At 49.6% G+C, this 15056-nt stretch overlaps 1 protein-coding gene across 1 annotated transcript in view; it reads left to right on the top strand.

The window, feature by feature from the left end:
• The first annotated feature begins 244 nt into the window (after nt 1-244).
• Nucleotides 245-15056, top strand: part of CAMK1G (calcium/calmodulin dependent protein kinase IG) — a 28944-nt gene continuing 14132 nt past the window's right edge. The window contains exons 1-2 of the mRNA XM_019714487.2: nt 245-487; nt 11379-11499. Of these exons, the coding sequence (XP_019570046.2) occupies nt 11408-11499 (92 nt within the window). The 5' untranslated portion in view covers nt 245-487; nt 11379-11407. The remainder of the gene's footprint in view (nt 488-11378; nt 11500-15056) is intronic.

Here is a 15056-nt window from a genome sequence, read left to right as displayed (position 1 = left end):
GCAACGGAGTGGTTAGGAGGGAAACTGAGCCAGGCAGTCCTAGGAGGCTTCTTGGATTTTCTGTTATTACCCTATTCAAGACAATGGAAACCTCTAATCTGATGTCTTGGTTTGGCTTTTTATTTTTTGTCTCTCTCTTTCCATCACACACATCAATACAAACACAATTACACACACACACACACACACACACGTATGCACGCACGCAAGGCATAAAAAGGCTCCTTTGCAAAAGCATTTTTCTGGATCAGACTAAATGCTGCTCAGAGGGAGGAAAAGCAGAGCAGAGGAAAGGAAGTAGAGATGCAAGCCACCTAGCTACTTTTCCTCCCCTTTAAGGCTGCCTGGTTACGGTCCTGGGAAAGAAAACCCCTGCAATCCTCCCCTTTAATTCGGTTTATTGTTAAAGCGCTGGAGCAGCTAATCCTCACAGACCTGTAGGAGCTGGAGTGGGAGCCCCACGAGCGAATTCTTTCTGAGTCCCTGGGTAAGACGAACCGGCTTCTTTTCTTGGTTTGAGGATGTTTCCTTGCTTGGTGGGAGGCATGTGGCTCCTAGAGAGAGGGTTTGAAGAGCCACTTCTGTGAGCAACTTGGGTGTTTATTTCAACCCCAGTTCCTGTCTTGCCTGATTTCTTGTAGTATCAAGGGTAAGTTCTAGCTGCCTTGGAAAATAAGTCTGAATGGGGGTCCAGTGGGACCTCCGTGGGGAGCCATCTGGCCATCACTTCAGGGTTGGCTTGAGTGGGAACCTTTCGCACTTATAGGCAGAAAAAGGGGAGCTACCTATCTGTCTGTGCCCCTCCTGCAATGACTTCCTGCAGTCTGCCTTCCAGGGACAATCCTCTGGGCTCTGTACCTGGGAGGGGCGGTCCATCTGCAGGGTGTCAGGACCTCCAGCATTCTGCACCCCTGCCTCCTGTGCAGCCTTCCTCTCCTGACCGCTCTAACCCCACCTGTCAAATGGGGCAATGCCCGTTCTGTCTACCTGTCTGGGTTGTGGTGAGGATTAGGACAGCCAGTGGGCGAAGCGGAGGTTTGTAAACAGCCTGTGGCTCTGCAAACCCAAGGAGGGAGGACCAGCTTTAGTCCCCACAGCAGGGCAGGGCAGGGCAGGTTCAGGGACAGGCTCCGGCTCCTGGGTCCTGGCTGTATTAGGATGCAGAACTCGGCCGTCACAAGACCTCTCCTTCACCTTCCCCAGGGGTGCATCCATCTCCCTCCTGTCTTTAAACTTCCCATGTGTGGCTCTAGGGTAAGAGGGTAAAAGGCGGTCTGGATTCACCCCCACCCCTGTCAGCACTGTGGCTCCTTCTCTCCGCGTAACTTTGACGCACAAACCTTAACCCTGGGGCTCCCGGAGGTGTTGCCAGAGCTTGGGTTGGTCGGGCTGCAGTGCATGCTGGCCGACTGCTTGCTCTGGAGCCAGATAAATTGATCATGAGGAAAATCACCGAGATGGGTCGAGAGTCAAGCAGTTTCCGTCTTGGGTAAGGACATGATCTTTCCCAGAGCAGAGACTGGAGACAGAGCCTGGCCGCTGGCAACCCTACTGCCCTAAGCTTAGCTAGGGCCAAAGATAAGACCCAACAGGCCATAACACAAAGTGCTTAGTAATACCTGTAATGGGGACCACACTTTCAGTTGATAACATGCTTTTACTTAATCACCTTCAGGACAAGCCCGTCAGGTTGGTGGAGCAAGCAGTGTTTCTCCCTTAGTATCGATGAGACCACTGAGACACAAAGAAGTTAAATGGTTTGCCTAGGGTGCAAAGCTGGATCCTAGCAGTATCCATTTGATGGTAGCAGCATTTGAACCTAGATCTTCTGACATAATCAGTGACCTTTCCATGATATTACAGATTACAATGGTGTATGTATGGGTGGGCTTGGTTATTAAGAGCACTCCTTAGAAAGAGGGGGCAAAACTTTGGGAAAGAAGCCCGAGGATAGAGTGAGAAGAGGTTTGAGCTGGAGCTGGGAGAGGCTGGGGCAGTAGATGTTTGGGCCCCAGCCTCGATGCTGAGAAATCTGAGGGACCTGGAGACTGGAGATGCAGCCTTTCCCAGACCATCTGAGCCATGTGTTCGCGGAAGCAGTCAGGTGTTGGGATTGCATGAAAGCATCCTAAGGATGCGGGCGGGGCGGACGTAAGTGACACCTGACAACCAATACCTGGAAGGAGGCAACAGGTTACCTGGAAGGCGGACAAGGCAGCTGCTGTTGGCCTCTGAGAGGCTAGGCTCCAGTTCAGTTCTGTCCTTTACCATCTGTTTGATTTGGGGCATTTTGCTGAACATCTCTAGCCATCAGCACCTCAACTATAAAACGGGTTAATGATACCTATCATGAAAGGAGACAATGCAGGTGAAGTGCCTGGCGCAGGGTCCCACCCACGTGATGAGCCCCGCAGGCCCAGCGGAGGTGCTGTAAGTCCTGGGGCAGTTCTGGCTGGGACTGAAAAGAATCCCCCTGTAAGAGCCGAGTGCCTCCCTCGCTCCCCTTCCCCCACTCACACACGCACACGGCCAGAAATAAATTGCCACAGCGAGTGCCTGCGAGGGATGGGGCCCAGCCGCAGCCTGCCAGAGCCCGCGGAGTGAATGAGCTGCAGGATGAATGAGACCCGCGGGGAGCGGCTGAGTCTGTGAACAGGCTGCGTGCCGGCGCTACAACTGCGGGCGCGCCGCCAGGGTCAAAGGCAAGGGGGCTGGGGCAGAGCTGGGCGGCTGCCAGAGCGAAAGCAAGCCTGTGGAGGTCATGGGGCTGCAGGGGCTGTGATGCCTGTCAAACCTGTGTCCTCAGAGGGAAGGCTGGTAAAGCAGAGCTCGCCACAACCATCCTGAGCTCAGCGCGTCCTGCCTCCTGGGCCTCCACCCTCCCTGGGTGGAGATGCCTCCTCTCACCTTCTGGAAGGCGAAGTACAGTGCCTGGCCGGTGTGGTTTGTAGTTAGCAGCCCACGCTTATTCAAAGGAGGCACGCACCTCTTGCATGCGAGTTAAGCTTAAAGGCAGCGTGTGGCAGACACACAGCCTCCACTATTACCCTTGAAAACTCCTTAGCGAGGTGCCCCAGTGGAGATAAGCATATGGCCCATGAAAAAAAAAAGAAAACCGCACCAGCAGTGTTTCTTCCTACAGTGTTGCAACAGCTCTGTTTTCTTGGTTGAGCACCAGATGAAGTCGTTGGTTTGCATTTCAGGACCGTGATGTATGAGAATTTATATATTTTTAAACACTTTAAAATCACAGTAAGATGAGATGCTCACGCTGTGAGAGGCACGTGGGAGCTGAGACCAGTTGAGGGAACAGCAGATTCACATCTCCTGTCCTGAATTCACCGCTAGTTAAATAATTATTTGCTTCCCTCTCTCTCTCCCCCCAGTGCACGGTGTTTAATTCACGTGCCTATAGTGGGGGCCCAAGGCATAGCAAGCACTTCAGAGGTTGCAGAATGCCTTCATGCCCACTGATGTACTGGACAACCACAGGAATGCTGAGAAATCGACAGAGATCATTATTCCCATTCAGCAGATGAGGAAACTGAGGCCCACCATGGTTAGAAGCACATGAAGAATAAATAGCCCACCCTGATCTCTCTAGCGACTCCTAAGTGTTGATCTCTCAGCCAGTAGATGAAGCCCAAGAGAATGTGCCTCAGTTCCTAGATGAAAGGCACATGTAAACCTTAAGCAGCACATGAATTCTGGCTTGTCACTGCAGCAGGAGAAATCTGATTAAACTTAAATGTGGGTTTGCGCCTGAAATAAACTGCAGGAGGCAATTGAAAAACATCCTTCCTCAGTGATTTTATGAACAAAAACTGGCAAGCAGAGCTGACCTTTGAGGTACAGGACTAGTGGGAGGGTTAGGGATAGAGTCATGTTCCTTGGAAGTTCTGTCCAGCCAGAATCTCCAGGGAGCTTTAGGGTCCCGGGCCTGGGCTCTAGCCAGCTGAACAGCCACTTGAGCTGTAGCCCGTGGCCTGGAAACGGGTTCTGACAGCACACACAGACCCAGCCGCATGCCAGTGACTCTGTGAGGGAGGCAGGACTGTGAGTGATGGCCGCAGGCTGCTGGAAATGTCATATATTGCTCCAACAACAGACACTCACAGAGCGTCATGGGTGGCCTAATCCCCGTTTTCCAAAGTAAGCTCTGGGCAACCCTAGGTGCCCTGGATGCTAGGAGGTATTACGAAAAGAGAGGGTTTCACAGTCTAGTAAATTTGGGAGCTGCCAGGTTAAACAGCATTAAGCAGGTGTTTTTAATTGTCCTCAAAGCCCTAAATAAGCTCGTGGCCCTTAACGTGGCTCATGGCTCCCCAAGAAGGGGCAGCAAATCCACTTTGCTCAGAGGGTCTCCTGGGACTAATATTCTACAACACAAACTTCAGGGAAACTTCATCTCGTCCAATCTCTTCTTTTCACCAAGGAGAGAAGTGGAAGCCCAGAGAGGTACAGTGGTCTGCCTGGGGCTGCAGAGCTCCTAGGTGCCAAGCCAAGGCTGCAGCCAGAACTTGAGTTCTTGCTAGTGTGGCCTGAATCCAGGAACTGGTGGAGCCCGGGCAAGGACACATCCCAGCAGTAGCCTTTCAACCCCTTTATAACCAGGTGATTTATATACTGTCATGACTCCTGTGCCCCAGCCTGGAGGCAGAGAGCACATTCTCATGACAGATGAGCCGACGGATAACCTCCCTTCAAGACCCACGGGCCTTTCTGAGTCATGCTCCCAAGAAATGGAAAACCGTGGAAGCACAAAGCAGTCTCAGGGTGGCCTGATTCCTCTGAAATGAGTAACAGAGCCACACATGGTCCTCCAGGGAGGCGCTGAGGCCTGCCCACCATGCCCCAAGTGACAGCACTGTCAAGGCAGGGTGTCTGTCCCTGTAGGTGGGGTCGAGAGCCATTATCTATGGGTTGAAGGTTGCATAGGTGTCACTCAACGATTCTCTCCTTCCCTGTCCCATGTCCTCTGGTCTTAGTGTCCAGTTTAGGAACTGGACTGTGGGTTTGGGAAACACACACTTGAATGAATTGAATTAAATTAAATCGAACTGAATTGAATTGAACGCCTGTGGATTAAAACATGATGGTCCCAAGATGCGGGGACATCTTGTCAGGAGGGGTGACAGTCTTAAGCAATTAGCCCAGCTGGTTCATTTAATAAGCACCTCAGTGCAGAGTTCTAAGTGTCTGTGACTGAAAATAGGAAACTTTTGATAAGTAGTCACGTGTAGGAGGGCAGGCTGGCGTGAGGGTCCAGAGAGAAGGTCCAGGGCAGTGTGGGGTCATGAGGTGGCCTGGCACCTTCAGGGGATGGTGGTGATGAGGGGGAGGCCACTGAAAATGAACTTCACCGGCTGTACAGTTCTGTCTGGGGCTAGTGTTGCTCCTGTGACCAAATGGAGCCTGGGAAGGAGGGAAGGACAGTGAGGCCCCATGGAAGAAGCATGTGAAGGGTGCCTGCCTCCTGGGCTCACAGCCCAAGATCTCTCACCAGTACCTCATAAATAGCCAGGCTAGACGCTACCAGGCATCACACAGCCTATTCTCAGAAGCTCAGAAAGGGCTGTCCTCAGAGGCAGCCTCCACCCCACGTCTGTATGGCCTGCCCTTCAGGAAATACTTTCCCCTCTGTAGCCTCCTCCACAGCTGTGAAAATTTCCCAAGAGACCAGGAAGACCATCCAAAAATACACAACTGAACACTAGCTAGAGCCAAGCACTGAGCTAAGCCCGAGGGAGACAACGAGATGGACCCCGTCTTTATCCACATGGAGTCACTTTCTAGTGAGGATATCACCTCAACCCAACAAACAGGAGAATTGCAGATGCTCAGGGGTGTCACAGAATACACCTCTGAGCATCTGTGTAACTGTGCTCACAGATTACGGTAACCGTGGGGGGCTGACACTGGATAGAATGCTCAGGGGAGGCCTCTTCAAGTATCCCATGGAAGTTCTGCTGACCAAGAACTGAGCCCAGAGCCAATCCCAGGTCCTACTTCGTCTGTCCCTGAAGTGACGATGATGACAAAGGAGTCAGGTCGATTCTGCCCTCTCTGCTGCTTTGTCCTCGGCAGGGCCTCACAGCGAGATCTCCAAGAGAGGACGCCCTCCTGCCTGCCCTTCCCAGGGGCAGGGCTTCTGGCTGCCTTTCTCTCTACAGCAATATCAGGAATACGTCCCCCACCTTTCAATACCCATCTTAAGTCCAACTCCTCCACAAAGCCTTCCCTGATCAACCCTTGCCACCCCCCGAACCCCCAGGACTCTCCTCCACATTCACTCATTTAACAAATACAGGCTGAACCCTCAGTATGTCCCAGGCTCAGCACCAGCCACTAGAGATTCCAAGATGAGGAATGCACGGCTCCTGCCCTTTAAGCACTCGCGTTCCGGTCAACGAATGATCGCCCTCTGAGCCACTGTGGCCCTGATACAGCACATAGCATGCCATCTACTGCTCTGGGTTTCTAGGTGTTTATTTATATAGCTTGGCTTGGTCTTTCCCACTTGATTGTAAGCACTTTCTAGGGTAGCCTCATGTCGTAGAAATGTCTGCATTAGTCCAGTGGGTATACAGGAGGTAGTCAAAAATGCTTGTTGAGTGAAGGAGTGTTACCTCCACAACTCAAGGTGGTTCCACATAATAAGGCTATTTCCTTTGCCTGGAGCCATTTTTTGCGAATATTCTTGAGGGTTTGGCCCTGTTGGGGAGTGAGGAGCCCGAACCAGCCCCGAATGCCAACATCCACAGCATCTCTGAATCTCACTCAGAGAAGAAAGTCTACAGTGGCTATTGTGGAGCTTTGAAGCCCAATAGAAGTTATCGCCAGAAATAGAGAGCGGTAGGGAGTATTTTAGAAACAAATGAGAGCAATATTGGAGCTTCACCCTTCTCGGAATTTGTTTTCTTTTCCTCTGAAAGGGCCTAGATGACAGATGTCAGGAGTGGAGGGGTTGTCAGGATGTCAGGGGGAGGAGTTTAAGGAAAAGAAGCAGGAGGCAGCCTCAGAACGTGGGCCGTCTCCGGGCGCACTGTTAGACTTCCCCCACACAGGACACAAGGACCTTGAGGCTTCTCTGAGGTCAAGGAGGGCTGGGAATGAAGCAGGGGTTCAGATCTGGGCCCCAGACTTTTCCACAGAGCTCTGAAGATGGAACTAAATTGTTAGGATTGAATGTATGGGAGGGAGGGTGGGCGGAAAAGATGTTTTCTTATAGCCTAGCTTAGGCTAAGAATACTATGTTTTTAAGCTATTTAAGAGATGAGAAAGAAGGAACAGTGAGTACAGATCTGCTAATGAGGCGGTGAAGCCTCCTGGAGAGCAGGCTGTCATTCCACGGGGGCTCCAGAAGGGGGAGTGATGAACAGCCAGCTGATGGGCCCGGAGCTGGAAAGGCGGCTTTTGATTGGCTCCCTACAGAGGAAAAGCAGTGTCTGCCGTCCTGTTCTATGGAGAAGGAGAAAGAGGAGGAACCACACAAACTGACCCTGTTGATTATGCTCCTTTTAACGTCCACCCTTTTGCCCTCATTCCCTGCATTCTTCAAGACTTCTCAGCCACATTCTATCTACACAGTAAGAAGTATTTGGTCCAAGCCCAGACACCAACTCTGATAAGTGGAAGCTTTGGGGCTAAGAATCTGTAGAATGGTATATGACTAAAGATAGCTTTCTAGTCTAACAGTCCATCTTCCTCACAGCAGTCTCAGCCAGTCAGGGTCCATTTGTCTCCACTTCGTAGACTGCCCTCGAGGTCCAGGGTCAGGCCACCATTACATTGCTGGCAAGTCCGCTGCCCAGTGCCTGGGTCCTGAATTGCTATGGTTCCTTTGAGCTGCCACCCTGGCAAAAGGAGAAAATTAACAAATGGGCCTGAAGATACAAGCCCAGGCCACCAGATCTATATTCGGCTGAATCAGATGCTAAGGAATTCTTAATGTTTCTCACATGGGTTTTTCATAATAATAGCCACCAATTATTATCCAGCCAGGTTGCAAATTTACACACTGTACTAAAATGTGCAAAGAAAACATAGCTTCTTTATTTCCTATAAAATTTCATCCCACCTGTCAGCAAAAAAGGAAATGGGAAATTCTGCATTTGAATTTGTCCATTATACTAACTCGGATTTCATAAATAGTGTCATTCAGCTGACCCAGTGTCTTTCAGGAAAACACACAGCTTGACATGGCCTTTCCTCCTCCTGCTCTAGTTCAAGGTGGCATTTTACATTATGGGGTGCTTACATGACTACGTTGTCATATGGGAGAAAGAGCCCCAGACTTACCAGGGACTTTGGGTCCCAGTCAGTTGCCTGGAATCTCACTAGGGCTGACTAGTGACCTCTGAGGTATGACTGGTCCCATCTGGCCCAAGGAGCATCATGCTGACAACCTCCATTAAAGACCCTGATCCCAGCCATTGGCTTCCACTGAGACGCCCTGATTGGAACCATCTCTTCAGCCAGACCCCAGCTGACATTCCCTCTAGCAGCAATATATCCCCTCACCAAGGCCACAGGCAGAGGAGAGCTGGCAAATGTTTAATGTCTGGTTCTTAGAGGGTGGGGGGGGGAGTGGGGAGATGCCCTGATTCCATGGTTTAAACACTCCCCCACAGCCGATTTCATGCTAACATGAGGCCACTAAGCATGGAGCTGGGAAGAGATGTGCATAGTCAGCTGTCATGAGCTGGTACAAATTGGCTCCAGTCCCCCACAGGCCCTGGGGAACTTTTGCAGGTCATATGACACCATCTCACTCAGCTTCTCCCTCTGGGCCTGCCCCATCTTTACTTTCTGCCCTCTTAGGTGTGGCCGCAGTCAGAGTTCCCTCTAGGCTTATAGTCTCCTACCAATAGAGTCCTGGGAAGCCCACCCATCCATGTCACCAACCTCCCCAATTTCTAGATGATTGTTAGCAAAGATGTGTGCTTATAACAACTACACCATCTGTCTCCCCACCTCCTTTCCAGGATCCACTCTGGCCAAAAGTATCAGTCTTTCTGTGCCTTGTCCTTTCTAGCAAGGATATCACTTGTGTCACATTCTTCTTATTCCCAGGGTCTAAGCCTCACAGTTATAGACATAAGTGGAAGAGGTTTCCTTCTGTACTACAGAACCTACTTTATGACATGAGTCCTCCAGATTGGGATTACCAGGAATGAAAAGACATCAATTCAATATCCCCCAAATATTATCTCTGTTACAACTGTTTAATACATGTAAGACAATATACCAAGTCTCTAGGTACACTATTTCGTCTACTCTTCACCATAACCATAAGGGGCTTTGTCTCTATTTTACACATAAGCTGATGGACTCAAAAGGGTTAATAACCTGCTTAAGGCCATTTAACTAGTAACTAGCAGAGATAGGATTTGAATTCAGGTTGACCTCCAAACCTATGCTCTTTAACTAATGCTAAATTGTGAAGGCACAAAGTTTCTCTTTGTTCTGAAGATATTAGAAGACCCCATGGATTCTACTAACATTTTGTTTTTTAATGGGGAAAAAAGGGTATTACCTAAAAAGGGCAGCCATTAGACATATTTTCCTACTTCTCTGTCAGGTCCGAGGAGTTTGGGGAAGAGGGTGCTGGCTGAAATGCATCTCACTCACTACTCTCAGACATTCAGTGGTCCTCCATCTAACTGTACTGGGTTATCTAGGGCAGCATACCTAAAGGAACAGAGAGTCCCTCCAGCCACCCAACCACACCCCAAAAACATGCTTCTCCCTCGTAATCATGACCTCAGAAAGGGTACCATCAACCTGGGATGCTCCTACCAGAAACATGAGAGTCAATCAAGATTCTTTTCACCCCACCATAGGCACATCACATAGCATCGTAGATAACTGGACCCCAGAATAGATCCCGGGTCCCCCTACTTCTCTCCTTCCCTACCGCCATGGTCCAAACTACCATCATCCCTCTCGTAGGTTTCCACCCCTACCTATTTTCCATGTTTCAACTCTTGCCCCCTCTACTCCATTTCCACAGAGTAGCTAAAATGAGCTCTTGAAACCCTCAGTGGTGTAATTTAACTCCCTTGCTGAAAATCCTTCAAGTCTTCCAGTCTCTCCAGGGAAGAAAACAGTTTCTATAAGGCCTATGTCCTGTCCTGTGCCTGCCTCTCCCTGCCCACTTACCACGCCATGCCATGCAGAGTTCACCCTGCTCGACCCACACTGTTCCTCCTGTCCCTGTGGATTTTGTGTTATATTTCTTCTGCCAAGACACTCCTTTACACACTCTATGCTGGCTCCTTCACAAACTTTCCATCTCAGCTTAAATATGACCTGCTCAGAGAGGCCTCCTCTGACTTCCGTCTAAAGAAGACCTGCTCTGTTTGTCTCTGTGACAAGCCCAGGGTTTGTTCTTCCACTGTTTTCCCACTCTTTCTCACTATGCTTATGTTAGTTTACTTGCTTGTTACTGGCCCAGGAAGGAAGGGCCGTCATCTGTGTTGTCCATCAGCCCCTGGCACATCGTAAGTAGTGACCGTCCAATGACTGTGGTAACTCCAGAACTCCAATGTCAAAGTCAGGTCATGGTTCAGTTCAGATGTTAATGAATCATGATTTTCCCAGCACTGTGCTAAATGTGGTGGGAGTTACAAAGGAAACAATGCTCATTCATCTACAATTCATTCATTTAACCTGTAACAGGGACTGTGTTTCCCCGAAAATAAGACCTAGTCAGACAATCAGCTCTAACGCGTCTTTTGGAGCAATAAATAATGTAAGACCCTGTCTTATACTGTATCATATAAGACCCGGTCTTATATTATAGTAAAATAAGACCCGGTCTTATACTAATTTTTGCTCCAAAAGATGTATTACGTTGCGTCTTTTTAGATTGTCGGCTAGGCCTTATTTTCAGGGTAACACAGTAGGAGAGAGGTGGGAGTAGAAATGATTGGGGGAGGCGGGAGAGCTGGGATAATAGGAAGTCGGGCTGACTTGGTAATGGGAATAAACCTTGGCCATCACCTGGTAAGGTAGGAAATGCCCCAGCTCAGCTCAGATCTTCTCAAGGTGGATATTCCCATGTTAATCTATACATGTCTACATTACCGCCCTTAAGTACATATGTACAAAGTTGAGTTTCCACTGTAGACTAGACTCTAAACTCCTTAAGCATGTGGCAAGCACAGTGGGCCTGTAACGGACATTCAATAAGTTGCAGTAATTTAAAAAGCAGGAATAGTCTTATTTTTGCCAATTATCCAGGTTTTGCTCCTCATCTTTCCTTCTAGTTGTTACATGAAGGACGTGAGTATTTTTTATTCTTTTTACAACTTGCTCTCATCCGATTTGAGAAATTAGCTGATGGGCCCCTTTCTTGCCTTCCTTACACAAAGCATCCCCAGAAGCTTCAACTCTGGAGGCGATGGGTCGAAAGGAAGAAGATGACTGCAGTTCCTGGAAGAAACAGACCACCAACATCCGGAAAACCTTCATCTTCATGGAAGTGCTGGGATCGTGAGTCCAGGGCTGAGAGACTGAAGGGGTGGCTGGGCTGCCTTCTGGGGGGAGTTGGAAAGGAGTTGTTCCGAGCCAGCAGAGACTGAAAAACTGGGACTGAGGCTGCTGTGACATCATCTCAGTAGCTTTAAGGGAACTAGGGAGGTGGAGCAGGAACCATGGAGGGGAGAGGAGAAGATATCGCTGGGAAATACAGAGGATGACAACACACTGGAGCCCTCAGGGAATACCGGCTTCTCCCCCCAGTTCTACTCCCTGACTCGCCCCCAGGGACCCCTGCCCACATCCACATCTGCCTCAACTAGTAAGTTCTAATCGTAGGAGAGAGACATTCTGGAGCACCTCTGGAGATTCAGTGATTCTAGAACTCTCCTGGGCCTCCGCACCCAGCGTCTTCATTTCTCCTGCAGTGACCAGGTCAATCCCACTATCTACAATAGACAGAAGAGAAGGTTCTTTGGAGGCCCAGAGAGCTGGTGGGTTACACACACCTGAATCAGCCCCCTACCCCACCATCCTCTCTGCTCCATGTTTATGTGTTGTGTTGGAAAAATAAAGTCATGCTGTAGCCCAAATTCCTACCAGCCGCCGGGGTGTCTGTGCCTGCCCCTTGACAATGATTACACGGCTGGCAGAGCAGAGACGGCTTGTCTGGAGCTGCCACTCCACTTAGCCCTACCCCTCCTCCAGGAGGGCACAGTCTCTGACGCAGGCTGGCAGCAGCTCCGGGCCACCGGCCCCATCGCCTCAGAACCCCAGCTGGTCAGCTAATTAGTCTGGGCTAATTGGGCCCGGGGCCCGAGGAAGGAAGGGGCAGTTAGTGGGCTGCTATGTAAGCACGCATTCCCTTTAGCCAGCTCGGCTAAGTTTAGCTCCCTCCGCCTTGGCTAGGAGGCAATGACCTCAGGCAGTGAGAGCTGCCCACACTCTCACTATAGATGGAGAGGAGCCAGGTTCAGCCCTGAGAGCAGGCCTCTGGGCCCCCCCTGCCCAGGCAAGGGTCAGGCTCTACACACACAGGAGGATCTCAATGGTGGCACTGGTCATCAGAGCATTGGCCCTCCATCAAGGGCCTTTGCCAAGACGGGGGTGGCTAGAGAGGGCGTTTTGGCAAGACAGAGGAACATGGCTCATGAGTGAATCAGAATGATTTGCTAAGCAGCCCAAAAATCAAGAGGAGGAAGCAGGAAGCCTGGGTTGACAGGAGCTTATTCACTGTCTGCTCAGACTTGTGCCGAGGCCTGTCAGGAGATAGACACACGCTGCCCTCGTGGAGCTCGGTGAAGCCTGCCACAGCAGCTTCTAAACCCAGGGGGACATCGGAGTCACTGCAGAGCTTAGCTTGTAACTGTGAAAGTGTTTAAGTAAAGAAAAGGTGAAATACACCAACATACCCAACTGCTAAATTCAACACTTGTTAACACTTCACTGTTTTACACACACACACACACACACACACACTTTACAGAACTATTTGTCTATAGGTTGCAAACGTCATGACACATCAATGCTTCTGTCTGCATCTCCTAAGGATAAAGGAATTTTCTTCTAAATCCACTATATCACTGTCACACTCAAGAAAATTCATAGCAATTCCCTATTATTTTAGCCTTGGTGATTTTTTGAAAAATACAGATTCCTGGTCCCAGACCTGCTAAATGGGGCTTGGGACCACAGGACCCAGCAGCCAAGAATCTACATTTTAAGTATTTCTGGGGGGCTGTAGCGTATCCCGCTGAGAGGACAAGACAGGGGCAAGACACTGTTGCAGAAGTTAGGGCAGAGCAAACCTCTGTGGTGCTGAGGAGGAGGCCCCAGGCTGCAGACCCCACGGGGTTACCAAGGGGAGGTGCTGTGGAGAGGGGAGCAGTCAGGCAAAGCAGACTCGCCAGATCAGGATGCACCGGGACCCTCTGCCAAAGCCTCTTCTCTCTAGTTCTCAGCTTCTTCCAAACAACCCTTCACAGACAATAGGCTTTTGCTAAATCTATCCAGACACCACCCACAACTCCAGAGCCCTAGGGCAACTGTATGGACACTGGCAAAGCTAGTCCATAGCACGGGGTATGACACCCAAGTCACCTTCGTCCTTTCACTGCCCAAGAAGAAGTTTTTCCCCTTGGTCCCTGCCCACCACTTCCTCCACCACCCAGGCTCCCAGCAAGAGTGGAGAGCTATTCAGAGCAGGAAACGCAAATGGAGTTCTATTGCAGCAATCCCTCCTGGCTCTGAAGGCTCTGCCTGTTCTACCTTCTGACCCAAACAACCTTGGCTGCTCAAAACTAGCTCTCTGCTCCCCAGTCTGACAGATGGCACAATTAAATCTAACCCGTCTCCCCATCCCTGCCCCTCACCACCTCCACCCTACCCCCCACACACTGTAGAAAGCAGCCTGAGGCAGAAGAGCAGTAACACCATTTCAAATGGCCACAACAGGTGCCGCCGACACATACTTCCGTGTGCATAGCACCCCAGGAAGGCCTTAATTTGATCTCATTTCACAAGAGGACCCAGAGTGGGTGTCAGCTTTGAAATCAGGACACCACGAGTCCTTCTAAAAGTATAGGTGAAAGGGACTTCTCTGAAGGTGGACCTAAAATATCACAGCTGGAAGGAATCGTTAGGCCGGGTAGTTCAACACCTTCATTTTATAGATAAGGAAAATGGAGGCCCTACCCCTACCTGCGCTTCTGCTTTTTCTCATGCTTCTTCCCCGACCCCACCCAAAACAACACTTTCAAGTTTTTATTTCCCCACTGGGCTAATGCTCATTCATTCCTTTAAACTGAGCTCAGGGTGTTCAAAAGTCAGACAGCCATGAGTTATGTTCTCATCTATTCCAAGTGGTCACTTTGTACACATTAGGAAAATGCGCCATTTTCCCTAGCCTGCTGTCTGCTGGGGGGAAATGTAATAAATATTATCATATGAAAGTATGCAGTGGCTCCAAGGTGAATGACACCTGCTGGAATTGTGCAGTGCACAACCTGCCCAACCATAGCAGTGACCTGTCTTTTTTTTCAACTTCATTATTTATTTATTCCCCTTCACCTTTTTTTTCCCTTTTTAAATTTTTCAATTACAGTTGACATTCAATATTATTTATGTTAATTTCAGGTGTACAGCATAGTGGTTAGACATTTATATAATTTAAGAAGTGATCCCCCTGACGAGTCTAGTACCCACCTGGCACTATGCATAATTATTACCATATTTCTGACTATATTCCCTATACTTTACTTTATATCCCATGACTACTTTGTAACTACCAATTTGTACTTCTTATTGCCTTCACCTTTCTCACCCTGCCCCCCAGGCCCCCTCCCATCTATCACCCTGATCTAGTCCCCATCTGACACCATACATAGTTATTACAACATTATCGACTGTATTCCTTAAGCTATACCCTACATCCCCATGACTACTGTAACAACCAATTTGTACTTCGGAATCCCTTCTGCTTTTCCACTCACCCCCTAGTCCCCCTCCCGTCTGGCAACCATTAAAATGTTCTCTGTATCTATGACAGAGGCCATATCTTAAGTCTCCATTTT

Source organism: Rhinolophus sinicus, linkage group LG17 (genome assembly GCF_036562045.2).
Source record: "Rhinolophus sinicus isolate RSC01 linkage group LG17, ASM3656204v1, whole genome shotgun sequence".
In the NCBI taxonomy this organism is placed as follows: domain Eukaryota; kingdom Metazoa; phylum Chordata; class Mammalia; order Chiroptera; family Rhinolophidae; genus Rhinolophus; species Rhinolophus sinicus.
Note: the sequence above shows the minus strand (reverse complement) of the source record. Positions and strands in the feature narration are given on the sequence as shown.